Source organism: Falco punctatus (assembly GCF_963210335.1).
Source record: "Falco punctatus genome assembly, chromosome: 1".
In the NCBI taxonomy this organism is placed as follows: Eukaryota; Metazoa; Chordata; class Aves; order Falconiformes; family Falconidae; genus Falco; species Falco punctatus.
In genome coordinates, this window is record NC_137580.1 from 82,135,838 (window position 1) to 82,163,246 (window position 27,409).

General features: G+C 37.5%; 1 protein-coding gene across 5 annotated transcripts in view; it reads left to right on the plus strand.

Annotated features, from left to right (window-relative positions):
• TLL1 (tolloid like 1) overlaps window positions 1-26,891 on the plus strand; it is a gene marked incomplete at its 5' end in the record, with an annotated part of 138,527 nt that extends 111,636 nt beyond the window's left edge. For 4 of the 5 annotated variants that reach the window (XM_080371008.1, XM_080371010.1, XM_080371009.1 and 1 more), the window contains 7 exons: window positions 490-650; window positions 3,542-3,722; window positions 10,322-10,447; window positions 11,818-11,945; window positions 16,542-16,755; window positions 22,619-22,869; window positions 24,870-26,891. In XM_080371008.1, coding sequence (XP_080227134.1) covers window positions 490-650; window positions 3,542-3,722; window positions 10,322-10,447; window positions 11,818-11,945; window positions 16,542-16,755; window positions 22,619-22,869; window positions 24,870-25,004 — 1,196 coding nt within the window. In that variant the 3' untranslated portion in view covers window positions 25,005-26,891. Of the gene's footprint in view, window positions 1-489; window positions 651-3,541; window positions 3,723-7,631; window positions 7,752-10,321; window positions 10,448-11,817; window positions 11,946-16,541; window positions 16,756-22,618; window positions 22,870-24,869 lie in introns of all 5 variants that reach the window. The other variant, XM_080371012.1, reaches the window with a different exon arrangement.
• Between the last annotated feature and the right edge of the window lie 518 nt (window positions 26,892-27,409).

Here is a 27,409-nt window from a genome sequence, read left to right on the forward strand (position 1 = left end):
CTGCTATCCCAAAGTGACACTATCTAGTAGGTTATGGGATGCATATACAGCTATATAATATGAGGCAGGTAGGGCTGATTCTGGGTCAATAATCAAGGAGAGAAGCTGGGGAAATGTGAAGTGCATCTTAAGCAGACTGTCAGAAGAGGGGTGGTCAAGGTCCTGGGGAGGGTGGTGAGGTCAGAGGACTTGCATGGGAAAGGCTGTGAGAGAATAACCAGAGTCTCTGGAGGGAAGGGAAAAGAATTAATATGATAACGCCTTGTGTAGTCCTGAAACTTATCTCTGTCCACAAACCTGCGAGCTGTTCAAGATAGGGCCTGTCTCTTTCTCTTTGTTTGCACCAAGCATGATAAACCAAGATTCTGATTAGTCTGCCTGGGCATTGCAGAGTATAAGTAATGAGAGGACTGAATCTTCTCAGCATACTTCTGTTTATAGTAAAGCAGTTTCAGTCAAGAAACGATGCTCTCCCTTTTCATTTTACAGCTGCTTGTGGAGGACTCCTGACAAAGCTAAATGGGACTATAACCACACCAGGGTGGCCCAAAGAGTATCCGCCAAACAAAAACTGTGTGTGGCAAGTGGTTGCCCCAACGCAATACAGAATTTCAATGAAGTTTGAATTTTTTGAGTTAGAAGGGAATGAAGTAAGTAACTGTGAACAAAGATCTGCATGATGTTACACACTGAACAGTTTTAACGATGTTCATAAATAGGTATTATCTTATGAAACCCTTGCTGACCTTCCGTACGCTGACAATAACCACAGATATTCCAGTTTTCGTTTTGGGACTGTTTCTGGATTCTTTCAAAACAAACATGGAGAGAAGAGCTCTCTTTTACATATCATCTAAATGTGTATGTATTACAAGAAATTTAAAAGAAATGTTCTGTGCTGAGTCTCAGCTGACTTTTTTTTATCAACAAAGTGAAACAGAGCAAATGGCTGAGGTATATTGGAAAGAATTCAAGAGGAGAAAATATGGAGAAACCAAATCATCTTTGCAGACTGTGACTACAAAGAATACACAGAAGCTGTGGTTAGTTACAGAGCGAGGGAGCATTTAAATCACTTACAGGTCTCTTGGGGGAGAAGTATTTTAAAAGCAGCAGTAGCAGGACTAGGGCAGGGCAGAGCAGTAGCAGTCTGAGCTGGGCAGCCAGAGGCATGGGGAACCATCCCAGGGGCAGGCGAGGGGCAGGGCAGAGCCCGCCATGTGGTAGGGGCTGCTTCCTGGAGCTTTAAACAAAGTGGTGGGGGTTGCAGGGTTTTTTGCGTGTGGATCAGTAAAACACGGGTTTCCACACAGACTTTTCAGCCTCTGTTTTGCTTCCTAGGCGCTGCTCTGCCATACCGTTGAGTTCCCCTGCCACACGCCACCTGCCATCAAGGCTATCGGGATGTTATTCACATGGCCTTAAGAACACGAATCCCAGGATATTATTTCTGACTAAACAAATTTGTAGCAACAGATTTGATGTGAGGATGGGCCGTATGTTGGGCCTGAGATCTGAAGTGGCAAAAGCTGAAGTTTAATTTATAACGAACAAACAACCCAGCTGTGGTTTACCCAAAATATCTCAAAATTATTTGCAGAGGTAGCAATGTGAGATTTTTATTACTTTTTAAAAATAATTTGGGGTGGGTTCAAATTCCATGGAATTCAAACTTTTAATTATTTATATCTTACACTGGTGTCCTATTACCATTATTACAAGAACTGCAAAAGGTGTAATAAAAAACTTACAGATGCCAAAGGGTTAAAATTTAATTACTATTTCAACAGTCGTAGAACATTTTTCCTGCACTTTCTTGGTACTTAAGCCATATTTTCAAGGAAGACACTTGGGGTGTAATGCAGTTAAATCAGTTTTCTAATGTCACACAAGACACATAAATAAGCAGATATGAAAAATATATAGATAATGTTTTTCACAATTTAGAACTTTGGTCCTCTCATGTGCTGCTAAATCTCAGCTTTATACTGTTAAATATTAGTAGTAAGAATGATACATGTGAAAATCAGAAGAAACACCGAATATCTGGAACATTCTAATATATTTTCTGAGTGCAGACATAAAATGCTGTAATTTTTTTTGTTATAGGAACTCCATTTAGGACCAAGTTTAATATGGCTTTTCCAATATTATAATTTTAATATTTTATGTTTACATTTCACAATTTTAGTTTATTTTTTTTTAAAATTACAAGTTAAATGTAATTGTATAGTATGAAGGAAGTTAGACCTATCTGAAATTACATTTCATTTCTAATCAAAAAATACACAACCATCAAAATTCACCACTGATGTTGCTGGGATTTGTTAACATTGTGAGCTATATTTGAAAATTGCATACATTAATATGAATATATCTTACAGTTACTCTAAATCGGCATGTGGCAGTAACTCAGGTTTTATGAATCTTATGTGCTTTATATTGTATAAAAGTAGTTTCACCCAAATTAGTCACTTTCCAGCTCTGCAACATATGAGAATTGTTGCAGTAACAATGAAAAATTAATCTAGGTCTAGAAGTATTCTATTATAAACAATATGAAATGTTGATAATTTAATAATTTGTAGGAAGAGAGAGCAGCAAAAGCCAACACACATCCTTTTCTGCAGTTCTCCTCCAGCTCCCCTGACATTTCTTGTTTGACTACAAATTGTGATTTATCAAATATAACTTGGATTTAATGGATGATCTAAGCTCTGTATGAATCCTCCTGGCCACTGTTTTCTCTTAAGCTATTAATTGCAGACAACTGGGACATTTTTGATTAAATGATTGATAGTTGAGCCTAAGAAGCTTAGAAGTTTTGAGGTGGAAGGCTTTAGGTTGGCCAAGGGATTATGCATTGAAAGTATTATCACGAGTAGTAGGTCTTGCATAAGGCTTTTTTATTACATTATTTCACTTGGTTTTTAACCTTTTAATGAAAATTACATGCATCAACCTTCCAAATTATAGCTATGCTGCTGTTAAAGATGTATGGTTTTAATAGTGCAGATTTATATATTTGTAAATAAATGAATGTCTTAAATACGTTATGATAAAAACTTACCTTTTAAGTTTCTGAGTGAAAATTAGTATTTTTCAAAAAAGTCTATAAGATGCAAGCATTAGGTTTGTAGGTTCTGGGTATGTGGTTTGTAGCACAAAGATAGGTATAATTTTTAGGGTAAATATTCTTAGATTTTATGGTAATGTCACTGGAATTTTTACTTTTTAGATTAAATGGAAAGGCTACTAAGCATCTTGAAATTTAGGTACTAAACACGGATTAGTATCTATCAAAATATAGTTTTGAATGTAATGCATAGTATAGCTCTGCCTTAATCACCTTGAAATGTTCTTACACAAAATCAGTGAATGTTTGTAAGCATTTACAAATGTTTTCAGAGTCAGGGAAAAGAAAAAAAAGTTATTATTAACCTATTTCTGAGCAGCATATACCAGTCAGAGTTCTTGCATTTGTAAACAACTTCATGCTTTTCTTTTGGTTAGCCAAAAATTTTTTTCTTTCTTTTCTCAGGTTTGCAAATATGATTATGTGGAGATTCGTAGTGGCCTTTCTTCTGATTCTAAACTACATGGTAAATTCTGCGGTACAGAAGTGCCTGAAGTTATCACCTCTCAGTACAACAACATGCGAATTGAGTTCAGATCTGACAACACTGTGTCAAAGAAAGGCTTCAAGGCACACTTCTTCTCAGGTATAGAAAATTACTTTGTATATCTGTGAGTGCCCCTGAGCATACACTGACCAGGTGCAGTGAATAGTATTTTGGTATGAAAGTGAGTGGCCTTTTCCCTTATCATTTTCCTGGTAGCTTTGAATTTGTTTTATTTACACAAGCATAAACTGCTGTCCTGTATTAAAATACTGTTCTGAATGGTAATGTCTGTAGAAAATACATGGAACGCATATATAAATATATATATTTAGATAACAGCGGAGGCAAATAAACTTTGTGAGAAAGGGAGGAAAAAAGCAAATTTACTAAGTCTTCCTATATTTTGACTAGATTAATTTTTTTATCCCAAGTTTGGTTGCTATTTTTTCAAATCCCACTTGTAATGTGGTATGAATTACATACAGTGTACACTCGTATTTTTTTTCACTCTGGTCTCTTAATAGATTGCATTAGTTATGAAATTATCACTTTGTGCTACAACATTTGTTTAACATTATGGGTACTTTCTCGCCAAACTGTGCTGCTTAATGTTTTGCAGAACAGTGTTTAAGACCTTGCTCTTGCAAAAATGTGTGTCCTTTTAGTTAGAAGTGCAATTTCACTGAGGCAGATCGGAGCGACGGAAGTTTACATCATCTGAGGACATGTATCACTGAATAAAGTTAGACACAAGTGAAGCTGAAAATGTGAGGAAATATTGGCACAACAGTGGTCTTTGCAATTACCCAGTGAGACTAGACCATAATAATCTGACTGTGGCAGGATACCACCTGGTGTTAGTAGTGGCATTTTGCTTAGTGTTTTTCTTGTGTGTTTGCAGATGCACATGTGCATAGGTATGTTACCTTGTGTAAAACAACACAACAACACAGACGCATCTGCCTGTGTCCCCAGGCTGGAAGTCAGCCAAAAGCATCTGGGATTTGAATTCTGCCCCAGGCTACTTGATAGCAGTTAAAAATCTGAATCTGGAGAATTCTGATAATGCTAGCAAGAGGTATTACCAGGCCCTGTTAGTAGTGTTTGTTTGCTATAATATTTTATCAAAACTGAAATGAAATGATATTTCATTGTTTACCTTTAATAACTGGTAACAACTATGAACAAGTAATAAGAAACAGTAGATTGTGTAAGTGATGTGGTTTGGAAAGTGAGTAAAATAACTGTTAAGACAGTTTAGACTTTCAATTTTTCTCATTATGACTACTTTGATGTTTTTCTTAAGCAATTGTGAAAGATGAAAAAAAGTCTAATCTCATAGAAATCTCATAGAAACAAATTAACATGTTTACCTTCTCTAAAGCGTATTATTTTTTCTAGGCATCTTTACATATAGTAACACTTTCTACTTTTAAATTTATATTTTACATTAGCAAGAAGCTTTCAAGGTTTACTCATTATTTGTAGTAAATATGTATATGCACACAAGAGAGCTTCCTCCTAGAAACACACCAGTAGTCATTTCGTGTAGGCCTGGTAGTGCCAGCAGGAATTGTCACGTATTTTGACTTTTTACAAGAATAAGCATTGACATGTTCCAGTTCTCAAAATGCCTTGCAAATGAAGTTCATTATGTATTTTCAGGATCTATGCAGCTGTGCCAGGTAGGATTGGCAATGATAGCTTTGTAGTTTGTGTAAGCTTTGTAGTTCAGAAGTTGTGTTTTGTGGACATGCTGAACGTCTACACATTTATAGACAGTTAAATTTGGGTTTTCTTCAAAGTGATAGCTGATTTTCAAAGGTGTATTTATTTATTTATTTATTGGATTGTTTAAATGATCTATTAATACTATGAGTAGGATCCAGGAAGAAATCAGGCCAATGCAGTATGTTGGGGAAAGACCGGACTATAATTCATGGAGTTCAAAGCATTAGGTTGGAATCCTTCAGAACCATTTTTTTCCTTGCCTTTTTCAGTTCTGAATTAAATGTTCTTCCCTTTTCTCCTGAGTTGAAAACATCTTTTTTCCTGGTAATTTAAAAAATATGTTTTAAATGATGCCATTGATCACTAGCATAAATTCATTAGCCCAGGATAAGTCTGAACTATGTATGTTTTTTTAATGAATAGAAATGTGTGGTGTGTCCTGGATATACTATATATCTAACCCCCTTCAAAGAAAGGTAATTTGATACAAATAGTCTTTGAATTGGTAAATATATACATTTGCTGAATGTTTCATAATGCATTTCTGCCATAATCTCTTATTTCATGTAAATTCAGATACTTCATATTTTATTTTTATTCTTTCTCAATTCTCTTCTAGTTGTTAAAAGTTCTAGCAGATTCTGTTCTATTCTGTCTGGCTTTCCCCTTTTGATTTTTAATTCCCCTATTTCCTGATTAAAACGGAAAATTTGTAATGCTTGAGACAAATCAAACTTCTGAATTTAAATGATCTAAAAAGCGGTGGTCATCTCTGAATAATTCATCAGACAGAACTCTCATGGCTGTCAGGAACACTCTTACCCCTGAATTCCTTAATATGGACATAATATGCTATTGGTCTGTCGATGAGACTTCAAGTATTTTGACTTTTGGGAGTTGATAGTTGATCAGTGTTCAGCTGACGAAGCGGGTTTTTTTGCCTATTTATACAGTTGTGTGCAGAATACAATACTTCTAGAATTATAGCTGTGGAGAAATACTTAATGCTAGTGTCTAAGATACTTGTTGGAAGGCATTGAACAGTTTTATTAATTAAATCACAATGGAAATATGTGTAAGCATTTGGTTGTAAAGACATCATGAAAAAGTCAGTAATGAGTAAAACACTGCATCTTGCAGTCTGTTCACCAGTAAAGGGTATAGGAAATGCTCAGCAACAGAGACAGGTGGATAAATCAGATTAGTCTGAAGATTAGGAACTGTGATGTGTGCCTAAAGCACAGCCAAAGAACTTTTTTATTTTTTTCCCCTCTTCAACTTTTTTGGTGGTGAATTCTGCAGCCATGGCTACAGTTGAGAAAGCATGGCCCAGCTCCAGCTCAGATGACAGCCGTTTTTGGGTGCTTGGAACCCACTGTGATAAACTGTGAAAGCAAACAGTGACATAGGGCAACAGATGACCTGCATTAGGAAGGTATTTATGTTGATATAAGACAAGATGTAATTACATTTTTGGCTGTAAAATGGTGTTAATAGCCAGACAGGTGCTACTGGAAAGTGAGAAAAACTTTTTTTCAACATGCTGTAAAATTTACATTTGATAGGAGAGTTCTGAAGAAAGCTGAGTTAGGAAAGGCCGTTGCAGGGATCTAGCTAATCTCCAGAGACACTCTTGTATATTTATAATCAAGTTTCTTGGATAAAGAGAAGAAACTAGGGAGTCATGAGATACTATTTTTTAAAAAACTTCTAATATAACTGTTGGAATTGGGTATTAGGCTTCTAAACTGAAAGCTTCCAGTAACGGTTTTCATTCTTTCTCCCTCTCTCTTCTGTTCTCCTCTCTCTTTCCTGCTCTTGTTAAGACAGTGACCTATTGTAGTCTGCTGGGCCCATAAGACTAGAGAAGTGTAAAATAACTCCATGAATTAACTCTAGAAGAGAAAAAAAGATATCACAGAATTAAAAAAAAATATTATTGTTGTTTCAGGGAAGATAGCCTAATGATTTCTTTAAAACAGTCTTTGTGTAGTAGTATGATTAATACCCAGTGATAATATGTTACTAAATGTCTATTTATCATAAGTTTTAGAGTTACTCCAGTGTTTTAAATAAACATGATTCTTTGCATGATCATTCAAAACATACATGGAATTTGATGTAATACAGAAATGGTGTGTGTTTGGGACATTTTTTGGGGGTGATGATTCATTAAGCAGTTAAAAAGAGAAGGCTGGAGTGTTTCTAGCCTTGAGGAAATATGTTTTGGAGCACAAACTCATCTCTGGTGCCATCCTGGTACGTTTTTTTCCACAGACAAGAAAGCTGCCTGCAAAGAGAAAATTTTTGGTTTTCAATCTTGCAAGGATTTGATACAGGTCCCTTCAGGCCGAGTACGTATTATTCACAGACTGGTGGCCTCTGAGGGTCTCAGAGGTACGACCATTTGTCCTCTGAATGATTCAATCTAACATTTTATTGAGAATGGATCTTTCCCTGTTCTGAGTACTGAAATGAGAAGAGAAAGTATCCATTCAGAACTGGGAGACTCATTTCCATCTGTCAGCATAACAAATGGCTTTGTTTTTACATGGCAAAACATTCATTCCTATAACTAATACAGACTAATTGTTTTTTTCATGAATTTTGAAACTGGGCAATCAATTTGACAGAAAGTCTGTTCCGAATTATGAAGTGTAAGGAAGGCTTGTTCAACAGTTGCATCCTTGATTAGCTATGTACAAGTAATTATTGTAGCTCCAATGTGTTCCAAAGCTTCTCCTTTCTACCTTCTGTCCGCTGTCGTATCTCTGAGGAGGTCCAACATGGGACCATGCATTGCTTATGCACTTCTGTCTTAAGAGATTATTTTACAGAAAATAAGCCTATTTAATGTTAAAATACTTTTCAGTATTTTCATACAGTTTGGTGAACAACGAAAATGGACAGGGCTTTTACTTAGAATTTATGTACCTACTCTTTACTTGAAAGCATAACTTGAATGCATTTTGAGCTTGCCTTCCATTTGTTATTTTGGTAGAAAACTGCAAACTAATGCTTAGGAGGGGAAATACCGAAGAGGTTTGTTCATGTTATATCTAATTTCTCATTTGTTACTGTTCTTCACTTGCAACATGGAATTGATTTATGATAGTGCTTGTTTTGCAAAGATGAATGGTTATGCCTTTTTTTTGAAATTAAATGGATTTACTACCTCAGTTTGGGACTTGTATTGCAAGGTGCATAAATAGTGTATTGTGGAGCTTTTATGCTTCTTACATCATCAAAATGACAACTAGTATAAGCCTTTGGATGTATGATTCTGGGAGCTACCTATATTTTTGACTGTTTCTTAACCTTCAAATCTGTTCACATTTGCTGAAAGGTTCCAAAATATTTCAGTGGAAACAGATTTGAGAACTACAAGACACAATGCAGTGGATGTTTGTGTTTGACTTGCAGAATTTGTCTATAAATGTACATTAGCATCATGTACTATGAGTAGAAGCTGATTTTTGTGGAAAGACTTGCAAGTCAATGCGTCAAGTGTTGCATACATTTTGGCAGATAAGGCTGATGTGTATGCCATTGTAATGCAAACTTCCTTTTTGTGTTACTGAATATGGGTATCAGTAAAGGCAATGAAAAAATGCATGAGCAAGTCAGCGAAAAGAGACTTAAATTATCCATAGTGGTTTGTAATCTATAGAAATTCTTACTGCGCCTACTGGAGTCTGAAACATCGCATGCTACCTTGTTTAGAGATAATGCTCACTGCTGCTTTCCAGGGTAGGTGAGGCTGAAGGGGGTGAATGCTCCGCATTCCAGCCCTGCAACAACTGGACCTCTGGGATGACAACGGATTTCTTTGCTCTTTTCCTCCTCTCTTTTGCATGTGACATTTTGTAAGATAAAGGGTATTTTAATATGTATGTGTTTTTATATATATATAAAAATACATATTTATATAGGCATATATTTTTATATCTCAGGATTTATATATATGTGTCTATACCTATATATAGTTGTGTATATATGTGCGTACATACTCACATGTATGTGTACGTGTATGTGTCAGGAGCAGTCTGCCTCTTTTTAAATGGACCAACCTCACCTAAAATGACAGCAGCTGAATGACATAGAAGGGTGGCAGCTGAGGCCTTTTGCTAGAGTGACAGCCTGTTAATCTGGTTTGGCTTTTTTCCATGCAATGAATTTGTAGCTGTTTAATGCAGGTCAGATTTCCTCCCCTACTCTCTGCTTTACTTCTAACACACTAAAAGCTCTTTTGAAGGATTATACGTTAATAAACAGAACTGCATGCTGTATTGTAGAACTCCTTGAAATAACTAATGCCAATTTCTTTTGTATGTTTTTCAATGAAATATTTTTCTTTTTTGTGATGTTCTATAATGTCCAGATTCCAGTAAAGCACACTGTCACTCTGCTGGGGAAAACCAAATACATTTATTTTAAACGTTTGTGTTATATCCTTCTTATCTTACATATTTGATGTGCAGAGCTTGAAACCTTGTTTGGCCTACATGTTCCTTTCAACGTACCACTGTTAAATTATGGAATTTGCATAAAGTTAGAACACTTCATGTGTGTTGCTCATAAATTACACTCCTGTTGTTTACTGAAATAAAGCTTTGGATGAGATATTTATGAAATTTTTCACCAGCTAGACCACTTGAAAAAGTAAATGCTAGTTAACCATCATCATCTTTGATTTAGCTCAATTGTTTTACTAGTGTCCCTCTCCTCTGGGAACTACCTCTCATTTTCTAGAAAGAGGAGACAGACTGTTTGTGCCATGGTGCAAGGTTGCAGGCTGAGCAATGTGCGGCTAGGACTAAGTTACCATAAAACTGCCATGCTAAGAAGAGTGACTGTGCCTTAGCTTATCCTTTTCTGGACTCAAACACTGTGCTAAACCTTCTTTTTTGGTAACAAGGACTACTGCTAATATTGATGCTCACTTGACCTTGTTGTGTGTTTCTTAGACAAGGACGAGTGTTCGAAGGACAATGGTGGCTGCCAACACGAGTGCATCAACACGGTAGGAAGCTATGTTTGCCAGTGCAGAAATGGATTTGTGCTGCACGAAAACAAACATGACTGCAAGGAGGGTAAGTAATAAGCTATTTGAATGGTCAGTTATAAAACTGTCTTACAGAAAGCTCTCTGCAGCTCTCCGGCCAAAGAAAAGAAAGGGAAGGATAAGATCTTGCCAATGGGGGCTTAGGCTTTTGGTCTTAAACGCTTCCCCAGCCCCCCTTTCCTATCCCCTCCATCCCCAGCATCCACAGGCATGCAGTTTGGAAACTTGGGATCATTGGCAGGGAGTGCTGCTTCTAATAGTTCTGTGAGGTGTAGAACATTTAAAGCTGTGACAGCGTATTTACCTAATCATGTATTAAACGCAGGGATAGAGTTTTTGGAGAGAAACCTGGTAAAGTTGTCATTTGCTCCTGTCAGCAGCAGTTAGTTTCCTTGCAGTCAGGTTGAAACTGTATCTGCCCTTTCTGGGTTTATTTTAGGGGACATATTCAGACAATCTAAATTCCAGTCAAGTCCCTATGCATCATCATTTCTCCTATTTGCTGTCTCAAGGTGTGGCTGCCTCCAAGAAAACAGTAGACTTTGGAGCTTAAGTAGAATTTAGATTATCTGCAAATGAACCTCAGGCCTGCAATATTATGTGAGCTACAAGGCTGTATTCTAGCATGGATTTAATTTGTGAATAAAGACATGCCCTTTGTGAAGCATTTGCGTTTTCACTGTTGTTGGAATGATTCTTGTGTACTCTAAAAGATTCTTGTTGAATAATTCTGTGGTATTTGTAAAGCAATTTGAGATGGTCAAAAAAACTAAATACAAAAATGAAACTAGTTTCTTTCTTGACTTGTTTAAGTTTTAGTTCTTCGTATTTATTTACGGAGGTGCACTACTAGTAATTCAGTTACAATGTGAATGACTAAGCTGTCCTTGGTACATACTCACAGTTTAGTTTTAGCTGTTCTCTAGTTGTATATATGTCCTTAGAAATTGTGGCTTAGAAATCAAAATGATTGCTCTGTAGCTGCATTATGAAAATTAGGAGAAGAAAGAAAAAGAAATAGTTCAAGAAATACCATTTGGAGTAGCAAGATTTCTAATATGGATTTTCATACTTACTTGTATGTAGAAGGGGGGGAATAGCAAAATATTTGATTAAATTTTAATATTTATTTATATTCCTTTATAATATTAGAAAAAGCCACCCATTGTAATCGGCAGTGTATGTTTCACAACAATCAGTAAACAAGCGTACCAGGTTAATTGCCATAAAGAGTGTGCCAAAAGGGAAGAACATGATGGTGCACACACTGAAGAGCGTGTTTGGCTGTCTTCCTAAGGGGTCCTTTCCCTTCAGCGGGTCCCCTGACAAAAAAAGAGCTTTTCTGTTACCTCTGAATGCAGACCCCCAGACTAACTGATGCTATCACTGTTGGCACAGCTGAGTGTGAACAGAAGATCCACAGTCCCAACGGCATCATCACAAGTCCCAACTGGCCCGACAAGTATCCCAGCAGAAAGGAGTGCACGTGGGAAATCAGTGCCACCCCAGGGCAGAGGGTCAAACTGGTGAGTTTCTGCCTGCTCATCCTTTTTCTCTTCTGTTCAACCCAGTCTGCTTCTCAAATGGCTACTCAATGATACAGAACTGTTACTAAACTTTCTCTCCATTTGCTGCCCAGAAGTGAACTGTTTTAAAAACCTGCTGACTCCTGACCATTCCTGGCCTGCTAGGGCTACTCAGTATCACACAGCTGTGAATTTAAGTTTATGGTGATTGTAAATACTCTGGACAGCAAAAGGCAGTAGGAATACTTTTCTCCTGTCAGATTTTACTGTATCATTGTTGCAATTCATAAAATGTGCACAAAGTTTTGACAAATATGGCAAAGGCCATTTATGCAAACTCCAATATATAGAATAAGCAAAATCAGAAGTTATGAACAGTACAGTCCTCTGAACACACCTTTTGTGCTTCTGTTCTGTACTTTTTGGGGAGGAAGAGAATATACAAAACCCAAAAATCTGGACTTATTTAAAAGTGGCTCCAAATTTTAACATATGTAGAAGAGCAGCCTAAGTAGACCTAAGTGACTTGTGTCCAGTTGGCTGAGGACAGTGCTGGTGGCTGAAGACAGGCTAGCACAGCTTAGAGAGCTTTGGAGATCTGTTGAGGTTACGTAGCCTCTGCACCATGCGGGAGGCACAGACCTGATCAGGGCGCTTTTCTGCTTTGAGCTCCTCCCCAGCATTCCTTCAGCCAGAGTACTCCGCACAGCCACAACAAAAGCTGGCCTCAACATATTTTAAAATCTGATAAACTTATTCAACAAACGTTTTGGAGAAAATAAACTTCTAAAGAGAGATATCTCTGCTTCAGAGAGGTGGAAGCAATAGCCAATACTGATGCAGGGATGAAAGCGATATTGTCATCTCATAACTGCTGACCTTAGCCAAAACCAAAACCCCGGTTACTGGTGCTGGTGCAGGATCGTGTATTGGTCCCTGTTCACCAGAAGTAAAATGGTTAAACTGCTCTGGGTGGTGTGTGGGAAAACGAGTGGTGTGCATGCTCTGTCCATTCAAAGGGTGAAAAACAGGTTTTTGGTCCAGGCATCCTTCCTACTGCCACTTCTGAGCAAGTGTGTTCAGCCTGGCTGAGTAAACCAAAGCCAGCTAGGCATGGGCATGTCACTGTGAAAGCTTTTTTCAGTACTTTGGCAAAATTTCAGCATTCAGATTTCTTCAGTGAAATATCACATTGTCTGTTTTAAAAGAAAAGGTTTTTTAATTGGCTTTTGCCAGTGAAATTGGAAAAATCAGACAGAATTTTACTAGATAGAATTTTCAAAAATACCTCCATGATTTAGAGTCTGAAATGCACTTCTCTGTGCAAGCCAGTAGGGTCAATCTACTAAATTCTGTGTGTATATCTTTAAGGTCTGTCTAGTACAGATGACATATCAATACCATACTTCCACTGTACATAAATATTTTTCCGTGGACTTCTACACTGTATTTTAAGTTCACTCCTCACAATTTACTTAGTCAAATTGGACAAAGAAAGAATTGGTTTCTTCATGGTAACAAACCACATGAATTATGAGACTGTGCTTTGTTTTTTGAGGGGTGTGTATAGAGAAACTAATCTTTTGTTGTGATTGCTCTCACTCTGATAATTGTTGAAAAGCCTTTTCCTGAGGAGGCTAAAGTTAAGCATTTGGTGTAACTAAGAAGCCTATGAAAAAAATGGGTATGCACTTCAGAATTTTTAAATGAAATGTGTGGATAAAGATGACTTTGGAAATGCATGTAGCAGAAAGAGCGATTTTCATGAGCTAATCAGCCAGATGTTTGCGAGACAAGACTGAAGTGTCCCATTCAGGCAGCTATCCATAAGTGCCAGCAACGTATCTGCTCCGTTGGACGTTATAGATAGAAAGGGCTGGACGTTCAGAAGCTATATGTAACATTTCTAAATACTAATGTTTTCTAAACATTATTGTTTAGAAACATAAATTTCTAAATACTAATACTAAATACTAATGACTCTAATGAGTCAGTCAAAATTGGGATTGTAGTCATGGTGGGAGAGGTATTCAAAAGTATTTGTCCCAAGAAGATGGAGTGTGATTTAATTATACTACCACCTTTATTAAATTATCTGTGAACTCTGTTGGCAGCAACTATTAGTTACGTTCAACTTCACACAAAGTTTGTGTCAGCTCTCCTCTTTCAAGCCTGCTCTTAGTCCAGGGCTGGGAACTGACCTTTTTTTTTTTTTTTGAATTGAGATCTTCTGTGGGTGTTTTGAAATATCAGGCATTTTGAGCTTTTGAAAGAATTCATATTAAGATCTACTTTTCATTTCAAAAACAAATTCATTTGATTCTCTTTATAATTGCGAGAATCACAACAGATTTAGAACTTTCTCTGTTTTTCCTTGTGGGACCCAGTATATCATGTACTGTCCCTCTGGAGGCTTAGGAATCCCAGTGATAAGTCTAATGTTAAAAATAATAGGTGTATCTTACAGTTCATGATGAGAAGTGCTTCCTAGAGAGTGATTTTTTTGTTTGGTTGGTTGGTTTTTTTGTTGTACTTTTGAGAAGGGGACAAAACTGATACAATTTTCCTCTAAAAGAGAACTAAGTTATGCAGGCTGCTCTTGGATCATATCTATTTCTCCTGTTGATTCCAAGTCGGCTTGAATCAATTCTATATTTAACTAACTCCATTACAGTTAGTCTCTCGTCTTTCTTTTTCTTTTTTGGGTGTTTTTGGTTTTGTTTTTGGGTTTTTTTTGTTTGTTTGGTTTTTTTTTAATCCATCAGATTTTACTTGGGTATAAATGACAGCACATACTTGGCACCATAGAAGTAGAATGGCTGACTACAATTCAAGAGCAGCAGCAGGGACAGCTGTACAGCTGGTTTTAGTGCCTCTGCAAATTCAGTCCCTTAATATAAACCCCCAAAATTTCCTGTGAGATGAACCTATGTCCACTGCATCATGCAACTCTTCACTTTTCACAGAACAAAACTGTTATTCTGAATATTCTGGTTCTTTGGGCAGACGACTTTGTGTTAGCTCTTTAATAGTTCCTTTAGGTCAGCTGTTAATATAAATTACCATCACATTTCCCAATGGCTGGATTACAAGGGATTCAGTAGGTCAGATTTCCTTTGGTGTACCAGACAGAATGCATAATGATGATATTTGCTCAGTATTTCAGAGTTCAGTTTTATTCTTTCTAATTATTGCTTCTTAATTCTTTAGTGGGGTGAGGTTTTTCGTAAACAGTCAGCTATATGACTGCTCATGGGAGCATTTATAATTACTGTTTTTGTGCTGTTCTGTTGAACAAAACAGATTTTGAATTTCACCTTAACTTGTAGGTTATTTCTGAAAATTCATGAAGATGTGTATGTTTGTTGCCTTCTCAGTGTTTCCGTGAGAGGAAATTACCATATATCAGGCTTCATGTTCCTTGTTGAAAGCTTGCCCTGGTAAAAAATTCTTATCTGAAATCTCTTAGATGTCCCCCTGAAATAAATGTGTTGATACCAGTCCAGTCTTGGTGGACACTCATCCACATTTGAAAAGCAAGTATTAGTTGTATGTGTTTTCTGTTTCTCTAGGGTATGGCATACAACTTTTGGAAATGTCTTTGGTTGGATACTGAGTTTGAGAAATCTAAATTGCAAAAGTTTTAAAAAGTAAGTTGACCAGGCTCTGCACTTGCAATTTAGAATTTTTAGTAGGCCCAAACTTGTCCTTAAAAGCTGCCATGAGCATTAAGAGTGACTGAGAATCCCTAGGAGCTCAGAAACTAAGATAAATGCTTTGAAGCGTAGAATAAACATCACAGTTTTGAAATCATAGAATCATTTAGGTTGGAAAAGACCTTTGAGATCATCAAGTCCAACTGTTAACGCACTACTGCCAAGTCCAACACTAAACCATGTCCCTAAGCACCGCATCTACAAGTTTTTTTAACAGCTCCAGGGATGGTGATTCCAACACCTCCCTGGGTAGCCTGAAGTAGAGTTTGTGAGCCCTAGTGTGTGTTCAGACTATGGCAGCAATTTGAATTTTCTTGGGAAAGCATATTGTTAGTGTTGTAATAATAAAAAATAGATAATAGATTAGATAGATTAGAAAATACAAGTTTCATGCACAACCGTTTATGTGGAATGGTCATTCTAAAGGCTTTAGTTGCAGTGTGAGGTAAGTTTAAAAAAAAGGGGGGAGTGCATTATGTTTTACAGATATTTTAGTCAATCCTCAACTATCTGAGGAACCAATAATTTCCTGCTTTTTGCTGTTTCGAATCTTCTGTGAAATTTGGAATAATCCTGCAAACAGAAAGGCCATCATATTCTAGATTTAATATTCTTTTATGGATATTCATTAGCTATGAAGATTCTAATGCCTTTCTATGTGAAGGATGATGCTCTCTTGAAGTTCACTGTCTTAATTGTTTCTCCGCTTTCTCAAAATCTGTATGTTATTCAAAGCTACGGGCTTGTAGGGGCAGTGATGTTCAATCTGTCAACTGCATCTACTTTGTTTTGTGAAAAATGCTAACAGTACATATGTATCACGTAAGTACAGTAAACACAGTACTACATTGAGTCATTTTGCCTTTTTCCCCCCCCCCAGACCTTCAATGAATTTGAGATAGAACAACATCAAGAATGTGCTTATGACCACTTGGAAGTGTTTGATGGTGAAAGTGAAAAATCACCAATTCTGGGACGCTTATGTGGCAATAAGATACCAGATCCTCTTATTGCTACTGGAAACAAAATGTTTCTCCGCTTTATTTCTGATGCGTCAGTTCAAAGAAAAGGCTTCCAAGCAACGCATTCTACAGGTCAGAAAATCGGGACGTGCTTTACTAGTAACTTCTCCTTTGTCTTTAGTGGAAGATACTCAGGCATTTCTTTTCTAGGAATAGGATGAGTTAACAGGTAAGATAATGTTACAACTAAATCTAATGAGACCTTAAGACAGTAAGTCTGAGGGTGCAGAAAGTATTCTCTAATATTTTCTTTCTCCTTCTGTCTCTCTCTCTCTTTCTTGGGTAAGCAATTAAAAGATTTTGAAACAATCTGAGAAAAAGAAGATATTGGCATAGACAATCGGAGATATTTCTTAGGATTCATGCCACTACTCTGTAAAAGATTCAGTAGCTTTTCTTTGTATTTGTAATGGCAATACTTCCCTGGGGCATGTGATGCCCCTCCATTACTTTCCTGTTCTAACTTAAACAAAAGTCTGGGGTTTGTGTAAACAGCTGTTAAATTCCTGTAGAGCTAAAAAGGAAAGGCAAGTCAAAGAAGAATAAGAAAAAGCAATACTGAAGGCTCTCTTTTAAGACCTTAAGAATATAATATTCATGTTTACCATTTAGTTTTGTTCTTTGGCAAAATCACTGAAATTGAAAGCAGTGTTTTGCCATTGAATTAATAGATTTCCTGGGATATTTTCAGTGTGTAAGTTATTTCCCGACATTGCTTGGCTCAGAGTGGCCCCTAGTGCTGAGTTTCTGAAGTTCTAGTGCCTGCTGTAAGACGAGGGGGCTTGGTTTTTTTTGTTTGCTTTCTTCTTCAGCTTGAAAGTCTATCTTTACTCTCCAAAGTTAATTCTTACACATTAAGTATTTGGCAATAAATATTAATGCATAAAATATTTTATAAATATCTGTGCCAGTAGATAAGGTTTACTGACAGGCAGCAATTGTTAATAGAAGATTGTAATCAATGTGATTAGTCAATGTTAATACAATTTGATATTACCCAGAGTATTCATTAAGTTGATGTGTAACTCAGCTAACAAATTCTCATATATCAGTGTTAGAATTTTCTCTGTTTTCCTTCTGCTTTGTTAAGAATAATTCTAAAACTTTATTAACTTTATTTCCCTTTCAATTCAAACAGTAGGCAAGGGTATACGAACTGTACACAGCATCATCTGGGCCTCCAAAGCAACAAGTTTAGCTACCATTAGTTCAGTTACTTTTTCATATGGAAAATCTTCTTGTACAAGCATGCCATTGTTTGCCTTCCCTATCACAATAACTCCTTCCCTTAGATGGAAAAGTAGATAGAACTGGTAATAATTACTAATTTTTAAAGTACCTCAGGTTAAATAGTTAAAGGGCAGAACTCATTAGAAACAGGTGGTATAAAAAGATAAATGTCTCATTTTCAATTTGCAGAATTGGAAGATTCACTGTGTGAAAGAAGTTCAAAAGTATACCCCATAACCTCTAAATTTGCTACACAATTGTAGCAAATTTAATTGTAAAATTGCTACACAATTAAAAAAAATAACCACAATTGCTAGTTGTGTTATGATTTGCTGGAATTTCCCTCATATCTGCTGTGTTTTCTGTACCTTAATTGCAAAAACTTTCTTAGTGTGCGTAATAGTGCTTTCCTGAGAAAGTCTGAAGAATAAAATCTGCCCAGTTTTTAAGGAAGTTGTAAAAATTATAAAGTTTGCCTCCTTAAGAGAGAACATGTATTTCTGTCAACTGCTGCTCACAAAATGCTCGCCAAGTGAAACGGTGCATCCCCGGCATGTGCTTTGGGGTGGGGACTGAGTGAGGCACGACTGGGATCTGCAGCTTTTCCCTGCAATCCTGAGCCAAACACAGATGCTCTGTGGGAATTTCACCTCTGTGCTTTGGACACACATGCAAATGACTAGATCTCTAACAAGTGTGTCGACAGTGGATTGTATTTCCTTGTTTTAGTTTTTCTAGCAAATAATAATTGATGGTATGCAATGGAAGTAGGCAAGGTTGTGCTCAGTCCTTCACAGCTGTGCAGACAGACAGGGAGGGCCAAGGAAGCTACTCCCTTCACTTCTGACCCATCGGCAGAACTCACTCAGTACAAGTGTCATCTCAAAAATGAGTTTGTTACCCACTGTGCAAAATCAATGGAGAAGTCTAAGAACAGGAGGTATTGCCTTTAATAAAAAATTGCGCAAGTTTGGGTGCTAGGTGAGCTAGCACAGCTTGGTAGTTTCCACAGTGGATTTGTACATGATTAAATGAATATGAATTTGTTAATGACCAACCCTCTAACACTGACTGGATGGTGATCTGTGTAATGGTTGTGCAATGTTACTGGTTAGCTGTGCATGCTCTTTGAGGAGGGCTCTCTTTGTGGTACCCCTTTGGTGTAGGGGTATGTGTTTTAGTATTACAGTGAAGGTAGTTCGCTGAAGGACACATTTTTGGTTATCTGTCCAACAAGTAGCAGATCAAGAGTCTTGTGTTGTCAGCTTTCAAGGTTTTGATTGTTCTTCAAAGTCACCTTGTCCTAAGCAGCAATTACTTCAGTTAATCATCCTTGATAGTTCTTTGCATGGGACATTCTGAGGCAAAATGATGTGTGCATTCTGTTTCTTCAAGAATATGTGCAGATTGTTAAACAAAACCATGTGTCCGTATAGTCTGGTTACAAAATTTGATAACGGAAGAACTTGTGTAATACAACAGCAGTGAAAGAGTAACTGGATGCTATGCCCAAAGAGGTCTGTGCTGCTGTATTCCTGGCATCTTCATGATTTAATGGCTGCTTCTTCTAGCAGATCCTGATGATGTTGATTTCCCTTCTGTGACACTTTTTGGCTTGAGATACTATCCAAGTTCCAAATTACCATTTAATATTTCAGAAAATGGGATAAAACTGTGCCAGCAGAGGCAATGAAGTTTAAAAAAAAAAAAAAGTTTGGATCAAAAGGCTTCCCTGGGTGGAACAAAAGTTATAAAATGGGTTTTTTTAAAGTGCAACATAGTTTTAGAAAGAGATTCTGTTATATTTTCCCTTCTCAGAAAAGGCATAACCCATCCAGAAGGAATTTATAACAATGTTCCTGAGAACATTAAACGTCATTGCTCAGGAAGTGATTTGGTTGCCCTTACACAGGCATCTAGTCCCCTTTCTGATGGCCTCGTTTATGGTGCCTGGCCTCCAGCCACTGTTGCAGGAGGTTGCAGGTCTGCTGTGGGTCCTGTTCCTATCTGTCAACCCTGGGAGGATGTCTGAAAAATTTGAACGTCTCAGATGTTGCTCAGTTCCAGATCCTGTGTTGCTTCCAAAATGACTGCAATAATTCAGTTTGGCAATGCTGAATCAAATTTATAATCTTCTTTCCCTAGTTCGGATAGCATGGGTTTAAGCTTTTTCCATCTGTCCAGCTTGTTAAACAGCCAAGAGACAGTGGCTTGATTTGGTCTTCTGTTTGTAAGAAGCCTAAATGCCCCTAGAAATGTGAGGAAACAGGAGAGGGGTTTTGTTCTTTAGCTGATCTATAAACGTGTCCAAAAGCTGTCAGATCAACAGCATTTTATAACTTGGGCATATGTCTTTACAGTCAGGTGTGTACGTCACACCTACAACGGAGCAGCCACACGTGCACAGTGGAAAGCAGGCTGGGTGGTCAGCGGTGTGAGTGCTGGTGTCACTGCTTGGCAGTGGTGCTGTGCGGCACTGCTCCCTTCCCTGCACCCAGCACAGCATGGCCCACGTCGCCTGACGCAGCGCTGCGTCGTGCAGGCTGGAGATGGACTTTTGACACTACAGCTTATACCTTAACGAATTGAAAATTTGACTTGTAATTCCTAAAAATCAATACTTTATCCTAAAATATAAGGAGGAGGACAGGGGAAAGGGAATTGCCATTTTCCACAGTTGTCAGTATGGCTGCAAGTTTCCTTTACGCTTGTGTCCACTGTAGCAAGCAGAGGGAAGAAATGCAGACAGTTCAATAAACATATTCTTCTTAGCAGCTGTTCTGTGTCTGAAGCAGGGAGGTATTCTTAATGTTGGGAACAGTCAAGTAAAAAAAAAAAAAAAAGGGAAATAAGTGAATCCAAGAATAGGAAAAAAATAAGGGGGAAAAAAATTAGTGTATTAGAAAACCAATGAGAACTGTTTGAGCTATCTCATTTGACAAATTTTCTTTATCATGTGGTCCTATCTGTTCTCTAAAAGTGAAAAAATGTTGAAATTTCAGATTGAACCACAGATCATACATAATGGACTAGTCTGCTTACATAATTTATATTTCCTGTTTTGGTTCCTTCAATTCCTTATTAACAAAAACCACGCCTTTTTAAAAATAAGGTTTTGGTCGTCTCACTGTCATTAATTCCCAGCTGAAATGTGATTCCTCACAATGCAGTATTGCAGTTGGTCATGTTTCCTATGCGTGGAGTCCATGGCACTGAAGTCAAATTCAAAGTGTCTCTTCACCAAAGCTTGGAAATATTTGAATCTTGCAATTTGTTTCAGGTTATTATAAAGTCACCAATTTACAGTATCTACATTTCATGAAAATGCAAATCGAATTACTTATTTGTTTATAAGAATTTAATTTAAACTTGTGAATGTCAGGTTTCTGTTCAAGCTGATTTGCATTGGGTGCTTTTATAGGTGCTGTAAGGGATGCCTTTTCTTAATGAGAAACCAAAACTAAATTGCGCTATTTTCATTGAAATCTTTGTACCGTAAAGAGAAAAAGCCTCCACCCACCTCTTAGAAACATAATAAACAATGCTCTTTTTTTTGTTTGTTTAAGTACAAATTTCCATCTGTTGTCGGTTGCATTGTAATAGACTTTTAATTGGCAAATTCAGAACACCTATATATTTAAATTATTGTAGAAGCTGAATTCACTGGCTGTTTAGGATAGAATACTAGTTTTAATTCTAGGTGCTGAAAATATTTAGAAAGGGTAAAGTACTAGCTACTGTTTGGGTTTTGGATTTTGTTTGGGGGGGGTATTTTTTTTTTTTTTGGTTTTGGTTGTGGGGGTGTTGTGGGGTTTTTTTTTGTTTGTTTAGTGCATTTTTAGTAATTTCTGTCCTCCAGCAAACTGGCTAAAGAGCAGCTTATTCAACTAAACAGTAAAGTTAATTCATATTTAAATTATGAACTTCTTCAGCAGTTATAAACAATCTCTAAAGACCCACCTACATTTTGCTACTGTGTAAAACAGAGTTTTATACTGAAGTTATCACTTTGGCATAAGGTAAGTATCTCCTGCTCGAGACTTGCCTTAAGAGCAGACTTTCAGCTACAAGGTTTTCTCTGGGTAGCACAGAAACTCCCAGCCATGATCTTTTGTCTAGAAAGACCCATTTGTGTCCACAAATGTGCAGCAAACAGACTAGCAGGCTTGGCCGTGGTGGTTAGTGTTGAGCTGGCTCTCCAGACACCAGATGATGGTTTAAGCTGACACTCCTATGAAACACAAGACTTCTGCACTGGATTGCTGACTACACGTGTGCTAGGGCTGATCCTCCTCTGCCGCTTGCAAACGGTGTCATTAACCCCTGTGGAAATGTCACCACTGAAATGTGGATGCCTCGCTTAAAGCACTTGCCTTGCTGGCCACAGGCACCTACCTCTCCAGCACCTACCCAAAGCATGTCCTATCACTTGAACCATATTCCTTATAACTTTGGTGTTCCCTGTTCACTTGAAAATCATGAAATATGCTCAACTGTCTGTAGTTATAAAACAGAGGAACTCAGATTGATGGATTTGTATTCATACTGTGTATTACTTCAATCTACACCTTGTTTGATTGACCTGCTTGTGGCATGAAAGTGCACTCTGCCTGAATACGGCTGGGCATCTGTGAAAAGAAAATGCTAATTTGCACTGGATAAGCATCTTCATCCTTTTTTTTTTTTTTTTAATTCCTCTATTTAGAGTGTGGTGGTCGGCTGAAAGCTGAAACCAAGCCCAAAGATCTGTACTCGCATGCTCAGTTCGGCGACAACAACTATCCTGTCCAGGCGGACTGTGACTGGCTCCTGGTGGCAGAGCGCAGCTATCGAGTCGAGTTAATGTTCCAGACTTTCGAGGTTGAAGAAGAGGCAGACTGTGGTTACGACTACGTGGAACTTTTTGATGGTCATGATAAGACAGCTCTGCGACTTGGTCGATTTTGTGGATCTGGGGTAAGTAACCGGGGATTAAACTTGTTTTCCTTCCACAAGGACAAGAGTGAGAAAGACAGGGCAGAGGTAGGAAAAATTCAAGAAGGCGTAAGGTTCAGTTACTACACCTTATAATGAAGATACTAGATTATCTGCTTCAGATTTTTATTTTTATTATTGCTTGTCATACAAGCATTCCCTTGAAATATTTTCAACAATAAATATTCTTATCTAGTTTTTGACCAAAGTATTGTAATGTTATGTTAAGCTATACATTGCTGACAGTTTAGTGTCAGCACCCAAAAAAAAATTAGCAGCGTTCTCCCTTACAGGGAGAGAAATGCAGTGATGTTGAAAATTATTGCATTAAAATTCTTTCAATTTGAATGCAGAAGCCATATTTTACGGGGGAGGGGCTCTTGGGAACCATTTATAATAGGCTCATCTTTACTACTTAAATCTGATCTTAGGGGAGAAAGTGATCCTAAACTGCTTGATTAATATGGGCCTTAAGAAAGCCCTATCATCCCATGTGCATCTCTGACATGTTTTAACTATGAGGCATGGAGGTGACATCCTGAAAAAGATGTATGCTGTGTCTCCTTTTAGATTTGCATTGTTCTGTTGCTGCCTGCCTTGCGAAAGGCAGTGCATTGATACAGGTCGCATCAACTCTTTGTATGTGTGCAAATGCAAACACGCTTTCACACATACACTCTTTGCCTATGTGAAAGGTTTGAAAGTCTCTGCATAAGATGATAGGAGCTCTTAATTAACCACATGTCATTTTTTTTTTTTTTTGATTCAGCCACAGTGCTGGATCAAACATCTCAGTCATTCAGGTGAGATAACTCTAAGCTGGCTTGAATGCACTTCCAGGTCACTTTGTGCACTTTCGATCACATAAAGATGCAGGAAAGGTGCTACCACGGAATTGTGGGCAATATATTCAAAGGGCAATGCTACATGAGGTCAGCATCTACTCATTTACACAAAACAATACTTTTTTTTCACAAGTTGCCCTATTTTTTACAACAAGTAGGAGGGCAGCAAAGTGGAGAATGGCCTCACCTTGGGCTGACTTTTTTTTTTTTTTTTTTGGGGGGGGGGGGGTCAGGGGGTGGGGAGCGCTATGCTATTGTGGGGGGTGGTAGAGTGGTTGGGTTTTGCTGTTGTTTTGGTTTGATTCTGGTATGATATGCATGAATGGCTTTAGAGACCACATAGGAAAGATGGAATTAAATAGAGAAGCTATTGAAAGCAAAATAATCCAAACTGAAGTGGGAAAAAGATGCTATTAGTATATATTACCACCTTCTCAAAAATGATTTGGTTGTTCAGCTGGTACTTTTGATCACTGTGCTTCAGTAATAGAACAGACCATCATGAGGGCTATGAAGAATAAGATGTAAAATAGGTCCTGGTGTTTGTTTGTCTAAACCTAGAGTGTTGTGTATGGTCCGGGCCAGTCACTTACATGACTCCAGCAGAGCTATAGAAGCCATCTGGGAAGAATAAAAGAACGAGGAGCTTTGTTTTCTTTGTCTCATGAAAATGCATTGCAGAGATATGCCATACAAACTGGAGAGTTTAAATCAGATTCAGAAAAGATGATGGCACATTTATTTAGATTGTGCAAAAAGATGCTTTTCAGACCCAGAGCTCGAAATTGAAAGAGTGCGCGTTAATTCAAAAGCAAAAAGTTAGAATAGATAACTGCCAAACTTCTGCCAACAGATGAAAATTCAAATATCATGATTTAAGCTGACTCTCCAGCTTTTAGGAGTTTAGGTTGTCATTTCCTCAGTCTGCCTCAGAAATTCCTGGCCTATAATTGAGAGCTGAATGAGATAGAAGCGTTTTATCTGGTGATGTCTGATAGCACCATGTGATACCTGGTGGAATTACCTGACAAGACACAACAGAAAAAGAGAAATATCCATAAGAAAAAAAAAAGTGTGATGAAGGGGATAAATACACAGAGTGGACAGATAATTTGGTTTTTTGTTTCTTTATTTTAGCCACCAGAAGAAATTTATTCAGCGGGGGAAGCTCTTTTACTTCACTTTCACACTGATGATACAATCAACAAGAAAGGATTTCATATACGATACAGAAGTATAAAATATCCAGATAGTGTGCACACCAAAAAATAACGCAAGAACCTCTATGCCAGAAAAGGAGAGTGAGAAAGAAAGTACAATGGAAGGGAAGAAAAGGGTTTCTCTTTTTTTAAACTGAGGTTATTAGCACAATTGTTTTATATGAGTTCAGTTGAAATGATGACTTATAAGACCAGAGACTGAAATAAATAGATAAAAATCACCTAACCCAGTGGAATAGTCAAGATGATGATGTGCAGGCTCCATACTTGACTGTCTCTGCAAAGCTTGTGAAAGAACTTTGCATGCAGGGAAAATATAAAAGCTTTTGTTCACGGTTTGACATTTTTCATAGATGCGTGCAGATTCAATCAGTTGCATTCAGGGGAAGTGACCCTGCAGACCGTTCTTCCTTCTGACAATTGTATGGTGTCCAGGAGGAAAAAAAGCTCTTTCGGGTCACACACTCAAAATGCCGTCCTTAGATCTAGTTGCTTTGACTTTGTATCCTGTGTATGGTGTGTACAAGGACTTGAAATCAAGAGATGAAATGGGAAGGTCTTCCTGCATTGTTCTGTATTTTTTACAAATTCGTCTGTCATATCAGGTTATCAGTGTTTTGAAACTGGAAAATCCTACTTCTGAAACATAACTGATCTTTAGAGTATTTTGTTTTACTAATGACTGAGACGTCTGAACTGTTACATCAGTCATCACTGGTTGACTGAATTTGAACAGTGTAAGCATCTGAAAATGTTTGGTTTACTGGTTAAGTAAGCTATCTCCGATGATGTGGTCTTATTTTGCACTGAACATAGAGACTGAGATGAAAACCTGTTCTGAATCAAAATCTGTATCCAAGAGAAACAGAAATAATCAAGGGTCATCTGAAATTCCTCCTACTGAATTTGTTTTCAGCAGTACCTTTGGAACCACTACTAAGCTTTATTTCTTCGGACCTGTTTGTGAATGAGCTAGTTGCCTGGTTTAGCTACTCAGAAATGAAGCTGCAGTAGTATCCAAGAGAGAGGTTTCCCAAAGAACTTTTTTTTTTCTGGGACTAAGAGTATATGTGATGGTATAAAAACAAAACAAACAAACAAAAAAAAGCAAACCAAAAAAACCCAGACCCAGGAATTGTTTGTTATCAAGAGTGAATTCCTATGGTGCTATTCCATGAACATTAAAAGCAAAAACAAACCAAGAAGTTTTAGACTTTTGAGCCAACAGCTTGCAGATCATGAATGTCTCACTACACCTGGCTGCATCTGGAGAAGAAAGGCTTTATGGCTCCTAGGGAGAGTGGGTTGCAACGGCAGCGCTAGTCCTGTGGAACAACTACTACTATTGCCTTAGAATCCTTGCACACGGTCAGACAGATCTTCCTGTAGATACACCTCTAATTTGATAAATAGTTAAATGACTTGGACATCTTAACGTACACTAACTAAATGATCTTCAAGCAAAAGCCCCATCTGCAGAGCGAGATCATCTACTGTAAATAACAGTGACCTGCTTCTGATGTAGAGATATGTTATGTTTAGATCTGAGATATTATATGTGCTTTAGGCCGTATGTGGCTTTAGTCGTAATGTATATGCATTATGTTAAGTATTGTATGAATGAGTGTTCCAAGGGAGTGAGAGGTATTGTATGGGTGAGAATGGAATTGTTTCTTTATGTGCCAAGTTCTATCAGGACCCTGTTTGACTGTAGCAACTTTTCTTTAAAGGCTTCATAGACAGATAACGAGGACTTCTAGTTGGCAAGAGTGAAGTTTAAAGGAAGTATTATGTTTCACTTACAACAAATATTATTTTGATATCCTTTGATGTAAGTTGCTACTCAGATTAGCTTAGTTTCTGTTTCCTTACTATGAACATACATTGGCACTAATAAATCTGACCTTTTTTTTATAAAAATAAAAGCCAAATGTCTGTATAGGTGTCTTTGGTTGTTTCAACAGCGCTGTTGCTGCTCATATATTACCATTTTCTTTTCCAGACAGCTTATGTTTGTGGATTAAAAAATGGAATAATTTCTGTATTTTTGTGATATTGCTCTGCTGCCCTTCTCTTTGCACAAGAAGTTAACCACAAACATTTTCTCCAAGGTCCCATACCACAAAATTCAGGCAGAAATATTACTACAGTTTAAATAAAAAACCAAAGTGTTCTTAACCTTGATACATAATTTATCAGCTGGGTGGAGTTGCAGCACGTGAGCTTCTGAGAGGAAAAGCCAGCAGCAGCAGCATGTCCCTGGCGTGGGCAGTCAAAAGACGCTGGGAAGGGCTGAGGCTGGGCGCAAGAGCAAGTTTCCATGTCATCTTTTTTCCACTTCTCTGTTCCAGTCTCCTCTTCATATTACCTCCCTTCCATTTGCTAAACAAAATATTTTAAGTCTTCCTTTTCTCTATATTTGGCTTTATTCCCCTCAGGGTTACTTTAATAACCACA